Source organism: Notolabrus celidotus, chromosome 5, assembly GCF_009762535.1.
Source record: "Notolabrus celidotus isolate fNotCel1 chromosome 5, fNotCel1.pri, whole genome shotgun sequence".
Taxonomy (NCBI): Eukaryota; Metazoa; Chordata; class Actinopteri; order Labriformes; family Labridae; genus Notolabrus; species Notolabrus celidotus.
In genome coordinates, this window is record NC_048276.1 from 31409619 (window position 1) to 31431736 (window position 22118).

Here is a 22118-nt window from a genome sequence, read left to right on the forward strand (position 1 = left end):
AGCCATGACAGTAAGCTGTTTAATTACAGGCCCTTTAAACTTTTAAGGAAGACGCGTCACCACAGAGCAAGTACAGGAGCATGTCCCCACTTTAGGTGTAAAACAAGTACACACGCTCTCACACAGGATATGACAAGTGAAAATCCTCCAACAGACTCTCTCCAGGAGAACACTGAGACTGTTGTCTTCAACAGTTCCTCCTTCATAACCATCAGTCAGTTTCTCTCTCTCTCTCTCTCTCTCTCTCTCTCTCTCTCTCTCTCTCTCTCTCTCTCTCTCTCTCTCTAACACACACACACACACACACAAACACACAAACACACACACGAGAAAGGTCTTGGTCTTTTGCCCCAGATCCTTTTTTAAAACTTCTAAAAATAGAGCTGGAAACCCCCTGCCTTCTCTGGGAAAGAGGGAACAGGGGAATTAAGAGAATACCCCAAGTTTAATGAACAGTTGAACTTTAATATTAAAGATACTGAGGAACAGGAGGAGATCCCGTCACAATCTGGAGAAACAATGTTAAGAGCAACTCGAGTGACAGATGAGAACATACAGCTGGTGGCATTACTTCACTAAAAATTAGAAAAAAGGAGGCTGAGATTGCCAGGCTTCAGAAAATTGTCTATGAGCTGCAGGAAAAGGAGAAGATCATAAATGAGAAGGTGGCATGTCTGGAAACTAAATTAGAAGAAAAAAAGACAGATAATGAGAGTCTGCAGGCAGAGGTTTATGAACTGAGGAATGAGTGCGCCAAAGTGCAGGACCACCTCCAACAAAATAAGACAGACCTTGAAGAAAAACAGACAGAGATTGAAAATCTGAAGGCAGATGTGCTTTCCCTGAAGGAACAAAACAAGATCCTTAGAGACTGCCTGACTGCTAAACAGGAACAACTTCAGTATCTGGAAGAAAAATATCACACACAGACTGAGCAGCTGACTGAAGACTTTGACTTTGAACAAGCAAGGGACCTGCCTTCGGTTAGACAATGATAAATACGAAGCAGAGGTTCAGCAGCTTAAAGCTATGTTGCGATATGCGTCAAAATGCTGAATATCTATCCCTATAATCTATACCTCTCAATGAACAGAAGCCTATCCAAGCTCCTATTAGGTGAGAGGTCTTCATTCATACTGACTGATCTTGTGTTTTTTGGGAGAAACCACAGCTCCTGGAGTAAACCCACATTGGCATTTGACAATTTCATTTTTTAGCTTTGTGATACTCTCATTGTGCTCAATGATAATCTGATTAGCTTCTTCTAGTTCCAATTCAAGGTCACGTACTTTAGACTCCAAGTCATCAATACGTTCCCTTTGTTCCTTCGTCAGAGACTTGTGTTCAGCCAGCTCATTTGCTAGGACCTCATTATTATCTTTCAGAAGTTCTTCGTGCTCCTCCTTCTTTTGCAGTGCATGCTTTAACTTCTGGATTTCTATCTTCATCTCCTCAATTAAAGATCCAGTCTGCAACCTGTTGGTCCTGCTGATGTCCTCTGCTTCCTTCAGTTTACTCTTGAATGCACGCACTTCTTTCTGGAGAACTGCATTCTTAGATTCAAGGTTTGCAAGCTCCTCAGTCATACATTGGTGCTCGTCATTTAGAAATAACTTGTCCTCTTCTAGGTTCTTTATTGTAAGCGTTTCTTTCTTCCAGGATCGTCTCTTCATCAGACAAGAGTTCCCAAGCCAGGTCCTCCTTAATGTCAGTGTTCTCACTGACCACCTCCTGTAGCCTCCTGTCCTTATCTCTCACATCGTCGTTTGTTAACTCAAAGACTCTCTCCTTTAATTGTAAAGACTCCTGCATCCTGGTACCCTTATCCCTCAGATCACAAACTTCTGCCTGCACATTTTCATACTGAGTCTGTTTTTCCTCTAATTTAGCTCTAAGACATGCCACCTCCTCATTTAAGATCTTCTCATTTTCCTGCAGCTCACAGACTCTCACTGAAAGTTCTATATTTTCAGCTTGAATCTTCTCATTCAGTTCTTCTAGTTCAGCCACTTCATCACTGCAGCCTCTCTGATCCTTGTCAACACGTTGTTTTTCATCACACTGCGTGGCTTTAAGCTGTTTAATCTCTTGATGATTCATTGACTCCACCATGTTCAGAGATTTATCGTTGTCCTTTATATATTTGTTCTCATTCCGAAGCCCGTCCATCCTATCCTTCATTTCTTCTACTTCTAAGTGTGCTAACACCGCCATCCATGAATACCCTTCTGTCACTCGAGTTGCTCTCGACACTACATCTTCCAGTTGTAATTCGAGTTCACTACTTTCCTTAGCCTCTTTAAAAGGCGGTTTCCTGAAATGGTTTGCCTCTATAAAAAGGCGGGTCCTCAAGTCTATCAACCCCAGCTGTTCCTCTTGATCTTTTTTGCATCTATTGTCAAGGTCTTTCTGGCCTTCGGACGTTTCTCGTTGAACTGTAGGAACCTGTTATCTGCCTGTTGATCCTCTGTTTGGTTTGTGTCATCAGGCCTCTTAGGGTGTGTGACCTCGACAGTACCTCGTTTTGCTCATTCAGAGTTCCTCCATTATCCCCACAAATAATTTGCAATGCCTCCTCAAGAGTCAGCTCCTTGTCCTCCAGCCTCCCAGCGCAAGTCTCCGTTGTCTCTCTAACGCTCTCGCTTGATTCTATCAACTCCATCTCTTCCGATTTTTCGTGTATTTTGCTGTATTTTCTTTTATTTTCGGTTACAACATGGAAGACCACACAATAAGTGCAATTTTGTATCTTTCTAAAGATGATTTAATTTTAATTCTGAATTAAAGAGGAATTAAAAGTCTCATGTAAACGTAGCCATTGGTTTGTATTAACGGGAACGGTATCATTATTACTTTTTATTGCAGTGAATTTTTCATATTTCACTTCTTTTCGTATTTATGGACACTCAAAGGAACTCTCCACCAATGTTCGAGGACTCTCGCTGTTTCATTGTGGGAGAGCTGAGAGAACCTCCTGAGCCTGTGATCAGTCAGGTGCATATTTCTAGTGTGGGGAGAGAAACACAAAAGACCCCAAAGGGCAGCATGAAGTTGACAGGCTCAGTTGACAAAGAAAATATCAATATTTAGGACGCTTCCTGAATTAGCACTCATTGTACTGATAGAACTCTTTTTATGGGAGCCACATGAGCAAATAAGTATTGTGTTATCGTGGTATAAAGTCTTATATTAAGGTAACAGTGAATACATTTCTTCTTAATCCTGTTTTGTAAGTGGAAGTGAAAGAGTATTTGACTGCTCTTAGTATTTAAGATATGGTTTGGTTGAATTCAGGACCTGGAGCAGACTCATGGTGAACATTTATCTGTTGAAGCAGGATGGGTTGAGAAAGTGGCATCGACAGAGACAGACAGGCGAGGAGATGGAAAGAGAAAACCAACAACAGTGACAGATAATACAGACTAATGGCTACAGTGTCAAGTTTATTAGTTGTGTAATATACTGGATGTTAAAATACTTTGGACTCACTTTTAAGATCCATTTATTACCCTGTTCTGGTAAATACTGGATTCTGATTGGTCAAAGACCTTAAAATCTGTCATTAATTCTCAACAGCAAAAGCAACACCAGGAACAACCTGATATCAGATCAATCTGTGGAGAGCAGTCCTTCACATGACCCCTCTGCCTGTTGACACTGGTAAAAACCCTGTTGGGATTCTTATTTCAAATACAATTTAAACAAACAATTCTTCTTACTCTTACGATCATAAACAGTCTACTGTTCAGATTCAATTCTAAAGATATAGCCTTCAGATTCTCTTTAGTACATATGGATGTAGCTCCAAAGTGGGTCCTGGTTTTGTCACATATCATTTGAAGTTTGCAGCATATGTTTTCACTTGCGCCTGCCAATCACCAATCAGTGCTCTCTCTCATTCTCTGGCTTAGTTGATGAACTATGGGGTATAACAGCCAATAAGGCATGCTGACTTTCATGCTGCAAAATCTAACAAGATCTAGGAGGATATCTTGGTAGTTTGGGCTAAATCTTTTTCTTGCATACTAAAAAGTCTTGATGTAAGTGTGTTAGATTGCTATCATTGTCCAACCTCCAGTTAACAAGTGCTGGCAATGAGGGTACTGAACCTTATTATGGCTTCTTTGCAGCAGAGCTGTGGTACCAAGAGGAAAAACATCATCATTATCCACCATTGTTCACATGATAAACTGAAAGAGCTGTGTAGATATTAAGGAGTGGAATAAACTGGGCTGTGTGTATTTGGACACGTATTGTTGGTACTTATTTGGCAGATTTGTTGTGACTTTCTTGTGTTTTTGTGCTGCCACTTTATCCTCTGCACGCATCAGTTGGAGCTCAGAAGTTTGCGATGACAAAGACGTCCTTTATCACCCTGACGGCAATAAAACAATACAGCAATGAGCCGGGGACGACTGTATCACTATGACAACAGCTCCCTGTGACGGAGCGAGGGGACTCACAAAAGATATTACATAAAGACAGCCGTGAACTCTACTGTTGTTATGCGGTGAACAGTTTGAATACCTGCAAATTGAAAGCCCTCTCTGCATTGTTATTAGCCTATAATACTCTGGAAATGTTGGTCTGAATTTCCACTTGAATAATGGAGTTGATATAGGCTCCATGCACAGCCAAATGCAGTCATTTTCAGCTCTATAATCTACTGCAGACACTTGTTTTCACATGTCAGGCTTCAAAGAACAACACTTCATCTCCAAACTGGTTCAACGTGGTATAAAGTACATTTTCTCTAGTCAGCAAGATTCATCGTGTGAAGTATGACTGTTTGTTCTTAATGTTATTGCAATCTAACCAAGTGATATTTAATTCAAGAGTAGACCAATAACCCCTCAACAGACTAAAATGAACAAATACAACTGGTATAATGACAGTGTGAAGTCATATATGTCCCATGATCTGTGCATGGATATCTCACATACATGATCATCAAGAAACTGAGAGTGAGAGACAAAAGATTGTGAATCAGAAACATTCTGGTTCTTCTATGTTCTCCCAGAACACAGTGTTTAATGAGGAGGCTATTTTTGTATTTATATGAAAGGTTTTTACTCGTTTGTCACATTTTAGTCACCCTTTATAGTTTTAGTCTAATCAACAGAACTCATTACATTAAAGTCCTTCTTTCACAATTTGTCCTCTCTTTGATTAAATTCACTGAGTTGATCAGGAATTTGTGTCAAGGTTGAACCAAGAGTTAACATCTGTGAAGCAAAATTTCACTCTCTGAGTTGAATCATTTAGTCTAGACTTCCCCGCACCTAATGCAATGCTGCTGTGCCGTCCCTGCTGATCTACTGAGGTAAGGAGAGGTCATTACACACGAGTACAAGTGGTGATATAGAGGAATGATGCTTACTCCAAGTCAAGAAACAAAACCTTTAACTTTTCACTGATTTTGTTTATTCCTTCATTTTTTCTCCTTTGCTCTGTTTTCATTTGATTTTGTTTTAAAACATTTTATCATCCTCTTTCTTGCCTTACTCTTTTACTGTTTGTCGATCGCTGTAACTTTTAGGTTTGTTTGTTATATGTGACGCACTTTGGGATGCATGCATGTATGCATGAAATGTGCAATATAAATAAAGCTGATTTTTTTTAATGCATTTAACTTTTTTTTTTTGGTCACTGCAGCTGTATGTATCTTCTTAGACTTCAAATAAATGTGTTTAAAAAACTTAAAAACTTTTACAACAGCCGCTAACTGTGCCTCTGGTCATCGCATTCCCAACTGCATCGTCATCTCTGATTATTTAGAGTTAATGAAAGCTGTGAAACATCTCACTAAATATGTTCCCTTACATACTGTATCCCCAAACAAGGATGCATCGAGGCTTTGACGCAGCGCTATTAAAGGAAACAGCAGTAAAAAAGTCGAATGATAAACTGACGTCACCCAGGAGCTGGTCGTGGCTTCGTCTCACATGCATCATGGGAAACAAATCATCAATGAAAATGACAAAGATGCAAGGAGGCAGTGAGGATTTGTAACTGCAGCACACTTGTTGCAGAAAAATGACATAATGGACACTGATTTTAAGAGATAGGGTTCCTCTTCTTCTTTCTATTTCTTAACAAAAGCCTTTGTTGTCCCTTGAGGATAGATTCAAGCTATAAAAGCCAAAAGCTTCAAAAATCAGCAAAATAGAAGACTCGAAGTAAAGCACCTACAGAATGCAGAATAGTCTGACAACAAATAAACAAAAAAGAATTGATCAAGACAAATCCAGTGCAAACATGCTTCAGTTGTGTTCGTATCTTGCATTTTTTTTAAAAATGCACAACTTGTAAAATCAGGTAAAAATAATCAAATTATTCAATCTCAGATTAATTCCTTGGGACTCCAGACTCTGTGTGTTGTTGATCAGGTTTTTTCATAACCAACAGAAAATGAGGAAAGAGCTGAACACTATTAACTTTTGAGTCTGATGTAAAAACCACATGGAGACTGACTATTAAACCTGAGTCAGTGCATGATCACGTTTTATTACCAATAAAGGTTTATGAAATATTTATTCTGGACTGTAGCTCAGCAACAGTTTCCCTGAAGTGTACTGAGGAGAGATTAAATGTTGTTTTAAGAATCCCCCTGAGATAATTTCATTAATGCAGCCTGTCAGAAATAATGAGTCACGTTTTTCTGCCCGATGATCACGACCAGCAGGCTCTTTTCAGCTCCCAAGAGGCTTCGCTGCTGCTGCTGCTGCTGCTGCTGCTGCTGCTGCTTGGGAGGGTTGGGGGCGGTCGGTCATTAGTGCTGGTACCAGAGAAGCATGTTTTAAAATGAGACTTTATATAAAGACAGACACAAATCATCACTTTTTAGATTATTATTCCAGTTTGAATGAATGTAGGGAAAGAGCAGAGCATCAAAGGATACTTCTTTTTTTTTACGAGCATGGTGTTTGAATGCTGATACAAATGTTCCCTGTTTAAGTTTATTAACTTTCGTGTTCAGAGCCGAGAGTGCAGAGTAAATATACACCCCCTGTTCAAAATAGACTAAAACAATTTAAAGAGTGGATTCTGGATAATCTATTGAGCTATCTGATGGAAACAAGAGGAATAACTTCAGATTTGAAACATCAGTCATTCCTTTTTTGCACCTGTGACTCGCAGAAAAATCAAGTTTGCCCAATAGAAGCAACATTTCTCAGGTCCTCTGAGAGGTTCTCCTGAGCCCTTGAAAGAATGATTTTTCAATCATAAACTCGATCGGATCAACCTGGTCCAGATTCAGACTTTTAAGGACTACCACATCTCGATTGCCAGGTCTCTTAATTGGACATGTTCCATACTTTATCCACAGGGGGCACCAAAATCCACTCAACTAATAGACCTCTAAATGTGGGCTGTGGTATCTGCCACCAAGACCTTAGCAGCAGAGTCCTGGCAGCTCGATTGGATTGAGATCTGGCAAATTTAGAAGTCAACACCTTGAACTTGTCATCTTCCTTCCACTTCCAGCCCCCTTCTTCCATTCCTTCATGGTCCAGTTCTTATGCAGACCTGCACATTGTAGGTGCTTTCAGTGGTGGACAGGATCGTATTGCATCACATAGTAGCTTCTTCTGTTACACTTCCTTTGAACCTCTGTCACCGATGAGCCAAAGGATGCCAAAAATAGTTTTAAATGCTCCAAAACCTTGGTCACCATGAGGGTTACTCAATTTTTGCAACAACAATACATGCAAAAGAAAAATATAGAAGAAAAATGAATAAGGAGCTATAATAAGATACTCCTTTTTATGATCTGTCTTTCATTTTCTCAGCTGATTCCTCCCTCTACCTGTTTCTTCCCCTCCTCCCTCCCACAGGTACAATCTAGGCCTGAAATAATCTCAGATATAATGACTCCTTCGATGAATCTCCCGTTGAGCTTCCCTTCTCTGCCTACAATACTCCCGTCCCCCAATTTTCCTAACACAGTGACTAAGTCCTCAGCCAAGATGCAGCTCTGTGAGGCTCTGGTTTGGCAGTGTGGAGTCAGATTTTTGGCATCCAGATAGCACAAGTGTTTGGGCTCTCGTTAGAATCCCCCAACAAAACCCAGATCATTTGTTTCCCCCCTGACTGAGATGAGAAACGCTGTAGTAACAGTTTATTTTTAGGCTCATCAAAAAAAAAGGAGTCATCGTGGAGCTGTTTGTGGCTCCCAGCAGGTGGAGAGGAACTCCTCTCAAGAGTTTATCAGATGACATGGTTTCCTCTGTTGGAGTCCCCTCACACTGAGCTCCAGGATACTTCCTGTCAGAGTGTAAACCCTAGATTTTATACAGGCATCAATTTACAATCTGTTCAGCTCACTCCAGTCACCTTCGATTGTTCAGCCTGACCACAAAAGCCTCAAATCTTTTCCTCAAGAAATAAAAATACATTTTTTTCTTGTGATTTTTTAAGAATTCAAATGCTGCATGTGTGTTTCATAGACTTTAAGGATCAGTCCCGAGAATTAGAATTAGCTTACATAATACACAGACACCAACTTGTCACTGGGACTCATTTAGTAGCAGGATATTTCCATTGCTGCATCATAGGTGTGGTGAATGTTCCCCATTTAGTGAGTTTTTCTCTCCTGAGATGAGTCACAGTGAGTTCATCATACACGGGGCACAAGAATAGAGTGTATGTGTCTAAAAATGCAAAGCTGCAAGTGGTCCCAAGTGGTCTTTGCCAAGAAATCAAGTATGTGTTGAATCATTGAGTCAGATGTGCATGACTCAGAGAAATAAAACGAAAGGAAACAAAGTGAACAACACAACATCGATAATCATTCAGAGCAACGCGTAGGATCTGACCCAGAGGAAGTTTTAGGGAGAGAAGACAAAGACACAAATAGATAACAACAGTCTGAGTAGGATCAGGGGAACGTCACAGCTAAAAGGGAGACAGTGAGAGAGAGAGAGAGAGAGAGAGAGAGAGAGAGAGAGAGAGAGAGAGAGAGAGATGCCTCTGACATCAATGGTGACACACAAACGGTGACAATTGTGTGAGTGGGTGAAAAAGTGTGACTGCATGAAGTCTGACCAAGATGTGACACAGCATGGCTCACACACACACACACACACACACACACACACACACACACACACACACACACACACACACACACACACACACTCTGAGCACACAATGGGTGTATCTGTTATGGGACATCCGCCCTGAAAAACAAGAAGCATGTTATTTGTTACCTTCAGGAGCTACAGAATTAATAGATACAAGTATGGTGCTGTGAAATCAGAGTATATAAGGTTTTAATTGTGTATGTATAATAACATTCACATCGTCAAATACAGCACACAAATTACTCTCAAAAAGTAGTAAACTTTCAAATGTGAGTTTAAAATGTTTTATTTTTGTGTCATCTATGCCATCAACTCATTTTTGAACCTCACTGAGAACACGTACTTATAATGTTGTCTTGTATTGTATGGAATTTATCCGTTGTGTTTTGCATTTTTTGCATAAACGTGTTAAGTTGTAAACTGGTTTGTGAGCATACTGTACAGAGGGTATCCACACGAAGTCACTGTAGGCGTAGTTAGTGCAGCAGAGAGCTGATGTTTACTGTGGGCAGTTTGGATCTTCAGCTACAATAATGTGCATAAAGAAACATTTGAGACTGTAACCTTATGTTAATAAATCTGCAGAATGAAGCTGTGTGGTTACACTGACATGCTGTATGCATCACGTCACAGAGCCTCTGCATGTTGTCACTTATTGCTGACTGTTTATTAACATGTAATGTCAATATACTACATGCTTTATACTGGTGTTCTTTAGGCAAAGTTAAAACCTTGAGTTTCAGTGGATCATGCGGACAGTAGAACGATTTAAAGGTTTAGGGTGACTGAGATATGTTGTTATGCTAAGACCTGATATCCTGAACTGGCCATCCATCTTCCTCCGGGGCACGGGGGCAGCTGTCTAAGCAGGGAAGCCAAAGAAATGTCTCTCAAACATGGTTTCTGTCTTTACAGTTACTACTTAGTGTGTTGATTTTTTTTTATATATTTGCTGTAATTAGTTATTCATGCAAAAAAGAGAAGGGGTGATGACATGACTGACAGCTCTGTTGATCAATGCGACCCATGTTTTTGTGATATTATCAGAGTTGAGGAGGAACAGCAAAAGGAAATGTAACTAAAAAAAAGACTTGCTAGTCATTGAACTCTCCATATTTTGACACTAAGAGCATGAAGAGATGTGTCTTTTATCTTTTTATTAAGTTAATCATTCCCGCCTACAATAATATAAAAGTAATTACTACAAACCCATTTGAGAGCCCCTTCCTTTAGCTTATTTCAATGTCATGAACGTGAGATTATTATCCAACAGCTCACATCCTGATTGCTGAGTGTCTGCCTCTTTATCCAGTCTCTCTCTCTTCATCTGTAACTGTACACTTCATGTAAGTGGATGTAATCAGGGAGCAATCACCTGCCTCCTCACCTGTCCTCACTGCTGATTAACCCTCTGAAACACAGCAGAGACTCTTCAAACATACAGACAGACACACAGCGCTGAGTCTGAGCCCTGTGGATGTATTTATGTGTAAGTGTGTGTGGGAGGGTGACAGGACCATGAGTGGGTGTTTCTCTACTTACACATTAATCCTTCCCTGATTTATAGTCACCATGGTAACACAGGGGGAGATGGAGGATGAAAGGGGAGATGTTCTCATACACGGACACTGATGGGTCTTTATCATTTCCACTTTCTTTCTAACAGTGGATGAAGATTGATTTTTGTGTTACATAGATTCTGAGAGGCTTATATATGATGTATAGATATGATAGATGTAATACCACTCCAAGCAAAATGTGAACACCTTTGTTTGTCACCTGCAGGTCATAGTAAGTGAATGAACAAACTATTGCAGCATGATTAACACTTTCATATCTACCAGAAAGGCCTTCCCATGAGCTGCTGCAGACAGAAATATGAGATCTTTGCAGCAAACACACCATTGCAGCACCACTCTTGCCGATCATTCTCACTTTCTTCACGTGTCCTCCTCGCTAACACTGCACTCGGGTTCAAAGTGAAATGGCAGAATAGACAGTGCCGAAGACGGCCTGCTGCTGTGAGCCTGCCAGACTCCAGCTGCTACAACTACTACTGTCCGTCTCATCACTATCATCTCTCTCTCTTCATCTCCCTTTCCAACCCCAACACGGTCTCAGCAGATGTGTGTCTAACATGAGTCTGGTCCTGCTCAAGGTTTCTGCCTATTAAAGGAAGTTTGTCCTTGCCACTGTAACTTGCTGAATGCTGCAAAGTGCTCTGCTCATGGTGGATTAAGATGAGATCAGAGTGGGTCCTGTCTGTAAGATGGGACTGGATCTTATCCTGTCTTGATGTTGGGTCTTTGTTAATAATAGAACATAGAGTGTGGTCTAGACCTGCTCTGCTTGTAAAGCGTCTTGGGATAACATCTGTTGGGATTTGGCGCTATATGAATTAAGATTGATTTAATAATGGTGTTGACTTTGTGTATAAAAACCACAATGATCAAGAAAGACAGCAACAAAAGGACGCCACTACCCGGAGCAAGTTGTAATGTAAAACACAACAGTGAATTGCAAGTATATTTATCTCTAAAGAAGGACATTTATGTAATTGATGAGCCCATTCTGGCTTATTATGCAGGGCTCCTTGTAATGTATTATAATCCTCGCCTCAAGAGGAGGAATGTGAGGGACTACTCTCTGTGGAGTGACCTGATATGACGTGTAATCAGGTCGTCCCTGGTGTTACTTTTGTTGTTGAGAATTCTATTCTGTTGTGAAGTTTTGATCAGTCAGAAGCATTCCATTCCATTCTAATGTTTTTACCACAGTGTCAACAGGCAGAGGGGTCACGTGAAGGACTGCTCTCCACAGATCGATCTGATATCAGGTTGTTCCTGGTGTTGCTTTTGCTGTTGAGAATTAAGAATTAAAGGTGACATATCACGCTTTTTTCATCAATATATATTGGTCTAAGAGGTCCCCAAAACATGTATTTAAAGTTTATGCTCAAAAAAACACTTGAAATCAGATTTTGGCATGCCTGAAAAGCCCTCTTCTTCAGTCCTCCTCAGAACACTCTGTTTTCTCTCTGACCACGCCCCCTCAGGAAGTGGATGTGCCTCGGCTGTCCGGCACGTTGATCTAATGTTTACATATTGGCTGAATATACACGGCTGCTCAGAGATCACGTTACTTCAACCCTCTGAATCTGATCCTGACGGAGAGACGCCTGTAGCAGGACCTTTCTGAAGGATTGGTCACAGATTTAGTGTTTCTTGTTGTTTTATTTATCAGTCTTGGTACACAGCTACAGCTACGACATGTAGCTATGTAGCTATGCTAACTAGCGCTAGCATTTATCCATGATAAATAAAAATCATCCACTAGATCTTCAAATCTGCAGACGTGGGGAGTAAAACCGACCTTTGTGTTTATTAAGACAGCCTACAACTAGCATGCCTCCCTCCTAAGCTCCTTGTTACCACACATTTGAAAAACGGAGGGGGGATTCAGTATTATTTTATACAGTCTATGGGCTGAACGAGCTCCGAGCTCTGACTCCGTGACAGACCGGATATATTGTTGTGACGTAACAAAAACACGGAAGTCTGAAACGGCTCGTTTCACACACATTTACAGAAAGGTGGAGAAATCAAAACAGGGGCAGAATGGATTTTTTTCATTCTTGGGGGGTTTGTAGACATGCCAGAGAAACATATTTCAGGTAGAGAACCATTAAAAAGTCCATTTTGCATGATATGTCACCTTTAAGACAGATTTGAAGGTCTTTGACCAATCAGAATCCAGTATTTACCAGAACAGGGTAATAAATGGATCTTAAAAGTGAGTCCAAAGTATTTTAACATCCAGTATATTACACAACTAATAAACTTAACACTGTAGCCATTAGTCTGTAATATCTGTCACCGTTGTTGGTTTTCTCTTTCCATCTCCTCGTCTGTCTGTCTCTGTCGATGCCACTTTCTCAACCCATCCTGTTTCAACAGATAAATGTTCACCATGAGTCTGCTCCAGGTCCTGAATTCAATCAAACCATATCTTAAATACTAAGAGCAGTCAAATACTCTTTCACTTCCACCTACAAAACAGGATTAAAAAGAAATGTATTCACTGTTACCTTAATATAAGACTTTATACCACGATAACACAATACTTATTTGCTCATGTGGCTCCCATAAAAAGAGTTTTATCAGTACAATGAGTGCTAATTCAGGAATCGTCCTAAATATTGATATTTTCTTTAAACTTAGTAGAGGGTATTTCCCAAATTCCCCTGTTCCCTCTTTCCCGGATAAGGCAGGGGATTTCCAGTTCTATTTTTAGAAGTTCTTAAAAAGCATCTGATTTGTGGAGAATTCTATTCTGTTATAATTTGGCTTGGCTTCCGCCAGCGCGGAATATGTGTGTCATCGCAACAGGACAAGGGAATGAGCATGTGTAGAATGACCAGAATTAATTTAAAGCGGAATGAACGTATACATGATAGAGGAATTATTCAATTCTGATTTAATATCAGAATAAACTAGCCACTTACTTCGGATTTAAGTTTAATTCGGAGTGGTCATGTTCATTCGGAATCAGGTGTTTACTTGGTCATTTTTAATCTTTTTAAAGAGGATTTAGTTTTTATTCTGAATTAAAGAGGAATTAAAAGTCTCATGTAAACGTAGTCATTGTCAACTGGCATGGGGGAATGTGATGGACTCCTTTCCGTAGATTGATTTCATATGATGTGTGTGAACTCTACAGCCAAATGTCTAATTGGAGCATACACTTGCACCGTGAACAGTGCTTTGGTTGGAGTTTGTTAAAGTTAGTTAAAGTTTGTGGTAGACCTTACCGTGTGAATGCCTCGCTTCCGTTATAGTTTGCCAGACGCTCTCTCAAAAAGAGGCCTCGCTGACCGGGACAAGTACCTCATACAAAATGTGAAAATACAAAACAATTAATTCATGAAGATTGTTCAGAAAAAGCGTCTTTAAAAGCCTTTAATAATAATCACTTTTCAGGCTCAGTATGTCATGGTGACATAAGCGGTGACATTTCTGTTTGGAAAGGATGACGCAGGTGTGAAGACGAAAGATGAATAGTTCAGAGTGAAAACAACACGGTCTGTTCAGAGAGTCCAGGAGAGGAGAAGGTTAGTAATTAAAAATTGTTAAAAACAGAGGAAGAAAAAAACGAATAATACCAGAGAGATTGATACAGGAAAACAAAAAAAGAGAGCTCCTCATTATACCTGAAACTACCCTGAAATAAAACAAGCTCCTCTCTTCTTGTTAAAGATTTGAATTCACACTTCAACACATCTACAATGAGTATTTCTTGTTCTCTGTTCCTTTGGCTAATTGGAGTTCATTTCATCTGTTATGAAGCTACCTTTGATTAGAGGCTGAGATGAAGCTCAGCAGGACTCCTCGTCCCCACTGGAAATCCATCGCAGAGACACTAAAATGATCCACGGTCATTATTTCAGAGGGACAAGTTGTTCATGTTCAAAGTGGTTTTTGCAGTTTGGGACAGATCAGAGGGTTTGTTATGCAGCATGGACCAAACAGAGGCTGATTCAGACGCATGAATCACGGAGATAGACTGCTACTGATTAATGATTGTTAATTTATGACACCTGTTGATTTTATAAATGTTCAGACATGCAGCCGAACTGAATACCCTTCTGTTCATGCACAGATGTTAACATAATGAAATATATGAAAATATATCCAGACATGAGGGAATTACTCCTTTAGGTTCATATGACTGAATTATTCACCTTGATAGAGGTCTGCGCTCCAACAATGCTCATCTAACTACTTTTGAATTATCTTATCTGTCTTAAAGCTAGACTGTATAAGCCTGATTGAATTTTACCTTTAAATAAAAATATGATAAAGTAACTTCACAGATCTGTCCGCAGTTTGAGAAAGTCACAGTTAAGTAAAACAGTGTGAAAATACATGATTAGAGAAACTACCGTACACACCCATAGATTAACCTTTTCTGTCTTTGTATGTCTAAGCCAGACACATTCACGCTGCGTGTTGGCATCTGCCAGGGTTGCTTCATGAACAGGATCTTCTTGAGGAGGCGTATGGGGACCTCTCAATATTGTCTCTGTTTTTAGTAGATGATGTGCTTCTCTTCACTCCTTCAGATTGGGACCTCCACGGCAGTCTGCAGCCGATAGTGACGCAGGTTGGATGAGGGTCAGCAACTCTTTGTCCACACGTACACGGATATTACTACGTTTAAAAGAATAAAGGGTGTTTTTGAACAATTCTCTGTCCACACGACAAAACAGAAACGGATGAAAACACCTGCATAAGCATGCCACACCAATGAGTGGTGAGAAAGTCATAGAAAGACGTTGTGGTCATGCATATTAAGCATCTTTTTTAACGGTACTAACACATAGTTCTCTAAACTGTGTACTGAGTAGTGAATTAAAAACTTCTGTCTTTGATTTCCTTTTTTTATTTCCTAGATGTACCTTGTGTTTCAGGTCTTGTTTCATCCCTGCCTCTACTCTGTTATAATTTGACCTTATGACTTCTTTGTATTATTAGTGATCCATGCCTTGTGTTGTACTCTGTGTGTGTGTGTGTGTGTGTGTGTGTGTGTGTGTGTGTGAGTGTGTGTGTGTGTGTGTGTGTGTGTGTGTGTGTGTGTGTGTGTGTGTGTGTGTGTGTGTGTGTGTGTGTGTGTGTTTTCTCTTGTGTTTCTTAGTTGAGTCTTTTGTGTTTCCTGTTTTATTTTGTAGGTCTTGATCCCTGTGTCCGGTTTAGTTTCACTTCCTGCCCTTGTGTGTTGTGTCCCTTCTTTTTGATTACCCTCATTAGTTTCACCTGTGTGTATTTAGTTTCTCTGCTTTCCCCACCTCATGTGTTGGATTTCCACGTCTTCCATTGATCTACCCAGTGGATTTAGTTTTTGGACATTTTAGTACGTTTTGTTTGTACCTTTTGTTCTTTTGTTATAAATCTTTAATTTACAGCAGGTGGACCCTTTTCTGTTCTCTCCCATTGTGACCTGCTACTATGTTGATCTGAAAGGTTCATTTAAGTGAACAAAAACAGAATTATTTTCACTTTCACGCAGTGGTGGACAGGAACAGAGTAAATTTACTCTTTTACTCCACTATTTTCTGAAGACAATTATTGTACTTTATACTCCTCTACGTTTCTATCAATGCTCTAGTTACTCACTACTTTTGATTTGAAGTCAGCTCATGAATTTCCTTCTCTTTTCTGAAATCTGATCCCTAAGACAGTAAACTGTGTTTGTGTAGTTCTGTTTGTCTCAGTGGTTTAGTCGTACCTGTATATCGTGCATCTCCACGGTTGAATGTGGAGCAAACACAGAGCAAATTTCACTTAGATCAGGCAGTTCATATAGAGGTGGTAATGATGGCTTTAATTCTCCACCTGAGCACCCATGGCCATATCTTCAGCCTGTGTTAGAGGTTTTTGAAATGAAGAATGATACGCATTGTTCTAAATGTTCTCCCTGTTTCTCACTCTGCCCAAACATACAAAAATTCACTGTCCAACCTGAGAAAGCGTGTTGAGCTGTGTAACATTTGTTTCATTCCAGATGAACATTTCAAACTAAGTTGTCTGTGCTTGGAGTAACTTATTTGCTGTTTTTATTCCATGGTATAGTTTTTAGAGATTTCAAGTAATGTTTTCTTGATAAACATAATATAACAGAATGCACTTCTATGTATTCTTGAATGCACTCATGCTTTGTGAAAACACAACATTTTGAGATTTTTTAAGAAGTACTTTGAATACTTAAGTATTTTTAAAGACAAGTACTTCAGTACTTTAACTCAGGTAATAATTCGGCAGAGCAACTTTCACTTGTACTGGAGTAATATTTTACCTGGAGGATCTATACTTTGACTTAAATAATGAAGACATCTACTTTGTCCACCACTGCTTTCACGTGATTAAACACTAACTTAAACATACTTATGAATGCAATATTCAATTTCTACCAAGTCTGTTCTGCTAAATGATGCTAAATACTACACACTGCATGTTTAGAGATTCTACTCTAAATATACAGCCTGGCTTTTTTGTAGGGTGTCATAGTTGTATTACTTTCATGCTTTATATTGATTATTATGTTCTTTTATTGTTTTATCTATTTTTAATCATTTGTTTTTAATTATTTGTCCACTCAGTTTTATTGATATTTTCAGTGCCTTTATTTATCTTCAACTTTTATCCTTACCCTTTTTATGTATTTATTTTAACTATTTATATTCGGATTGTTATTTAAATTATACAACTATTTGTAACTACATATATTTTATTTATTGTTGTTGTTGTTGTTGTTGTTGTTGTTGTGAATTAGTCTCTACTTCAAAATCCATTTTTGTTTTTTAATATATGGTATCTTTTGCCATTATTTTATTTCTGCTTTTTTCTTGTTTTCAATTGCTGTAAAGCACTTTGAATTGCATATGATGTGTATGAAAGGTGCTATATAAATAAAGCTTGATTGATGGATTTAATTAATGTGAATTGTAAAAAAAAAACAATACTAAGGCTAATATTTTAGCTTGAACGGGAACTGAAATGTTCAGCTTGATGTCAATTCGTCCAACAAGGAGGCTGGTAAGAATTAATTTCCCTGGGAGTGTTACCGTCTGTGGAATCAGAATGATTATTCTCTTTTAGCTGTATGAATAAATAATCTTTAAAACAATAAATAATCTTTAAATCAATATTTAGTTTCAACCTGTTTATGTCTTTAGCCAGTAATAAGCAGGATAATGTGAAGTGAATGGGTGGCTATGCAAATTGGAATCCCTTCAGGTCAAGACGAGACTCCTCCACTTTGCATCAGGGTCCTGCTCACCCTGAAGAGATCCTAACTCACATCATGAAGGAATACATAAAATTGTATCCCAGGATAAATTATTATTCTTTAAATCTTAGATTTAGGGTAAATGGAGCTGCATGGACACAGAGAGCTGATTGTCTCCAGACATCCAAACTAAAAATCGAGGAAGAGACAACTTAATTCCAAAGCCATAAAATCCAGGCAAAAATACAAATCAAACTTTTATTAAAAGACTTAAATAGAAGAAAAACAAGCTGAGGTTTGTCACAGCAGGATGGAGGGCGGAGGAGGAAAAGTGGTCACATTTCATGAGCTGAAAGTCACTGGTTTGATTCCCTGGACAAAGTAAAGAGACAAGAGGAATGCTCAGTCCTCCCTTTAGTAACCACTGTCAGGGTGCCCTCCAGCAAGGCACTTCTACAGCAGGCAATGATTGTTCCCGAGGAGCTGCAGCGGCTCTGCGTCAGAAACACGGACGAGTGTGAGAGCAGGAATGTGACAGAAAAATAAAAACTTCCCTGGATGAAGAAATAAAAAATAAAAGAAGCAGTTTGTCTTCTTTGAGCTCCAAGTCTCCTCATTTTTATATTTCACACTTTTTTAAATAACATTAACATTATTATGGCTATGCTGAAAATATACATTCTGACATTTAGAGATAGGACTATCTTAAAAATACAAATGTGCAAAAGTTGTAAACAAATAAGATCCTGTGTGTGTGTGTGTGTGTGTGTGTGTGTGTGTGTGTGTGTGTGTGTGTGTGTGTGTGTGTGTGTGTGTGTGTGTGTGTGTGTGTGCGTGCGTGTGTGTGTTTGGTGTGTCCGTGTGTCCGTGTGTCTGTGTGGGTTTGGTGTGTCCGTGTGTCTGTGTGGGTATGTGTATTTGTCACAGCCTGGTTGGCTCCTCGTCACTGTCGCTGCAGTTACCACAGCAGTCCTGCAGAGGGAGACAGAGAGCATACAGTAACCAGAGTGTACAGTAACACATGTAAAAATGTTATCCAGAATATATATAAGTTTAATATAAATATATCTATCAGCTGGACATTATGACCTCCTGATCTCGTCATAACACCGATGCGGCCTCAGGTAAAACGCCAAGAAAACTGAGGTCATCACAAACAGCATCCTCCTGGATAATCCACCTCTAAGGACAACGGGAGGCACTGCACTGCCATCCTGAGACTTCTGTTGACCAGAGCTTATATCTAGCTGGTGTGCATCCAGGTTTCATGTGGTGCGTTCACTGACCTGTCTGCCAAAAAGCCGCTGCAGGAGTCCCTGTTTGGGTGGAGGAGACGGCTGTCCTCTCCAGTCCAGGTCAGGAGGAACCGTCCCATCCTGCTGGAAAACATTCAGCTCTACGAAACACTCCGTCTCGATCATCTGCAGGAGAAAAAAAACACTCTCAATATTTTAACTACATGCAACACGAGGAACACATCATTCTACAAATATACAGAAAGGAGATTTGTGTGTTGGTGTCACCTCATCCTGCCATGGGATGGAGACGCTGCCGGTGGACACTTTGCTGTAGAAGGAATCGTCTTTTGGCTCCAGCTCCACTCCTTTCACTGTGGAGAACTGCTCGATGTCCAACACGTCTTTACAGTAGATTGCCTGTGGCTGAAACACACAAAAACACACAGATTCTACATTAACAGAAAAGACTGAATGTAGGAAGAGGATGTTGTCACTGAGTCAAAAAGGAAATATTCTTTTTTCATGTCCAGCAGGGAGAGACGGCACTTGTAGAATAACACTAATGCTTTTTCTGAAGGTCCTACTTCTCAATTCATAATCTGAAGAGACAACTGTTCACCTTTTCAGTCATGACATTTAGTCTGTTCTTTGCAGGGAACTTGCTAACCAAGCTCAAGTTTGTGTTCCATGATAGCTAAGTTTGCCAACCATCATTACTCTCATTCTTCTTCACCCTATCGTCCTAAAGTGATGGCCTTTGTATGATGGCAGACCGAAATCTGGAGAAATGCTGCTGCAAATGCTCAAACAATGCAAGCTCCAAAACATGTACAAAAAGTTGAAACAAATGCAAAGATGGAAACACCCTGCAAATGATAAAAACATGCTGCAAAACCAAAACAACGGCATTATCAGCAAACGAACAACAAATACACAAACAACAATAAAAACTATGCAAAGCCAGACTTAACAACTGAAATGCTCCAGACCTGCAAACAGCTCTGTTATTGACAAAACTAAGAAGAAGACTATACACTGAGCGGAGGTGACTCTGCTTTTTGCAGCTTGTCCTTTCATTTGCTGCACGTTTCCATTTTGGGTTTCTCCATGTGTTTTGAATTTGCACCACTTGAATGTTTGCAGCACATTTCTCCTCATAGAGATGGTTCAGGCCATTACCTTGAGGCCCACCTAGCCAATGTCGGCACTGTAAATGATGTTAAAAGTTAAATCTATGATGTGCTAGTGAAAAACTCTAAATTAAGTGTGATCAATAATCTGCTTTGTGTTTGTATTATTTTCCACATCCTGGAAATAAGTTTATGTTGCACAAACCCTGACGCCGCTTTGTGAATCTGAATAAATGTCATAGATTAGATGTCGTGAACTCACATCAGGAATGAACGGCGCCTGCAGCATGCCGGCCTCCAGCCGTTTGAAGTTGATGCATCTGAAGATTGGATGAGCTTTGACCTCTGAGGCTCCTTCACCCTGACAGCCCAGACGCTCTGAAGGGTCTTTGGCCAGCAGCTGAAGGATTAGAAAAGTTAGAAACAACAAGAAGTGACTACAGGTAGAAAAAACACACACACCGTGTTCAGGGGCTTTGGGTTTGGTGATAGATCTGTGACTTTGAAGGTAGGTCAGTTTCAAAAAATTGCACAGTGAATTAAAGTTATCAACTAAGATGAAAAAACAAGGTGAGGTTGAATGCATCTGGCATCAAGACATCACATTTTCACAACAGTTGAGCTGGACGAAGTCTGCTTGATGATTTTGAAGTCAGATGAATGTGTGAGAAGGACGGGCATCAGAGGAATGTTTCTAAACTATTTAAATGTTTGGTAATAAAAACTCTGACATGTTCTCCTTTTTCACAGTATCAGGATGCAAAGAGACATTGTCCTCAAATTGTATATCCTTATGCACAGAATTCAATCTGAAACTTTGACTTTTTGCTCACTTTGTTTATGACTCATTTTTGAGTTTATTCTCCAGGAAACAAAATACAAAAACAATCTTCTTTCTCTAATTTTCCCTCCGTGCCTGGCGCTGTAGAAACATGTCCACTCTCAGGACCTGATTCACAAAGGGGTTCAGCTAAGCCTTTGCAAATAAGACCTCCTCTAATTCAACCACCACTGACTATGCTGGAGAACACATAGCGTCAATGTGTGTTTGTTTGTATTTAAATGAGTAATTAAGAATCCATTTGTGACTAGATTGTTTCATATATATGTAAATCAGGCTCACAGCAAAAAATGTCTCATTTGCAAACATTGACGCTAACACCCATGCGTAATAGAGAGAGAAAACTTCACTGGCTTCTGAGTGTTGGTGCACCTCAGTATTTATAATGCATATACTCTGCAGCTATCATGACAACAATTCAACCCCTAGGTGTCTGTGGACATTACTATCATATTATAATCAGTAGTGAAAACAGTCTGGCAGTGGCTCAACCCGTTAATGCTGGCACGCTTTTCTATACATTTAGAGACAATCTGGAGTCGCAGAATGTGCACTGTGGGGTAGCTTTGTTAACGGTGCAATTTGTGCCATAACTGTCATGAATGGACTTCACAATACACTGATAATAAGAGTCGCCTCTTTATATTAGGTCGTAATCTTTGTATGGATGGATTTGCACACAGTTCATCCCCATAATTAGATGCAAAATAAGAGCAAACTGCATAGAGCTGCAGAACTTAATGTGCAATGTTTAGTATCAGTGACTGCATTTCTCCCTGTGAGCTTTTTGTGCAACTCTGAAGTCAACCTGAAAAAAAAATGTCTGGATTAGTTGGGTTTTGCAGAATGTCCAAGCGTCACGTCAAGAGCACAAAACAGAATGCCGCTGAGTAACTCGCTCACAAACAAGGAATAAAGTACAAACTGTGCAGCATTTGCAAATAACTGCAAACATAATCCAAACAGGGATTTGTTGCTGCGCATTTCAGCCATGATAATATCATTTTAGTAGCTTTACTTATCACATTGTATTTAAAGG

The 22118-nt window shown here is 39.7% G+C and overlaps 1 protein-coding gene across 1 annotated transcript in view; it reads right to left on the reverse strand.

Annotated features, from left to right (window-relative positions):
• Positions 1-18114: 18114 nt before the first annotated feature.
• grk6 (G protein-coupled receptor kinase 6) overlaps positions 18115-22118 on the reverse strand; it is a 49020-nt gene continuing 45016 nt past the window's right edge. Inside the window, exons 13-16 of the mRNA XM_034684398.1 lie at positions 20501-20638; positions 19394-19531; positions 19157-19291; positions 18115-18842 (exon numbers count right to left, since the gene is read on the reverse strand). Of these exons, the coding sequence (XP_034540289.1) occupies positions 18792-18842; positions 19157-19291; positions 19394-19531; positions 20501-20638 (462 nt within the window). The 3' untranslated portion in view covers positions 18115-18791. The remainder of the gene's footprint in view (positions 18843-19156; positions 19292-19393; positions 19532-20500; positions 20639-22118) is intronic.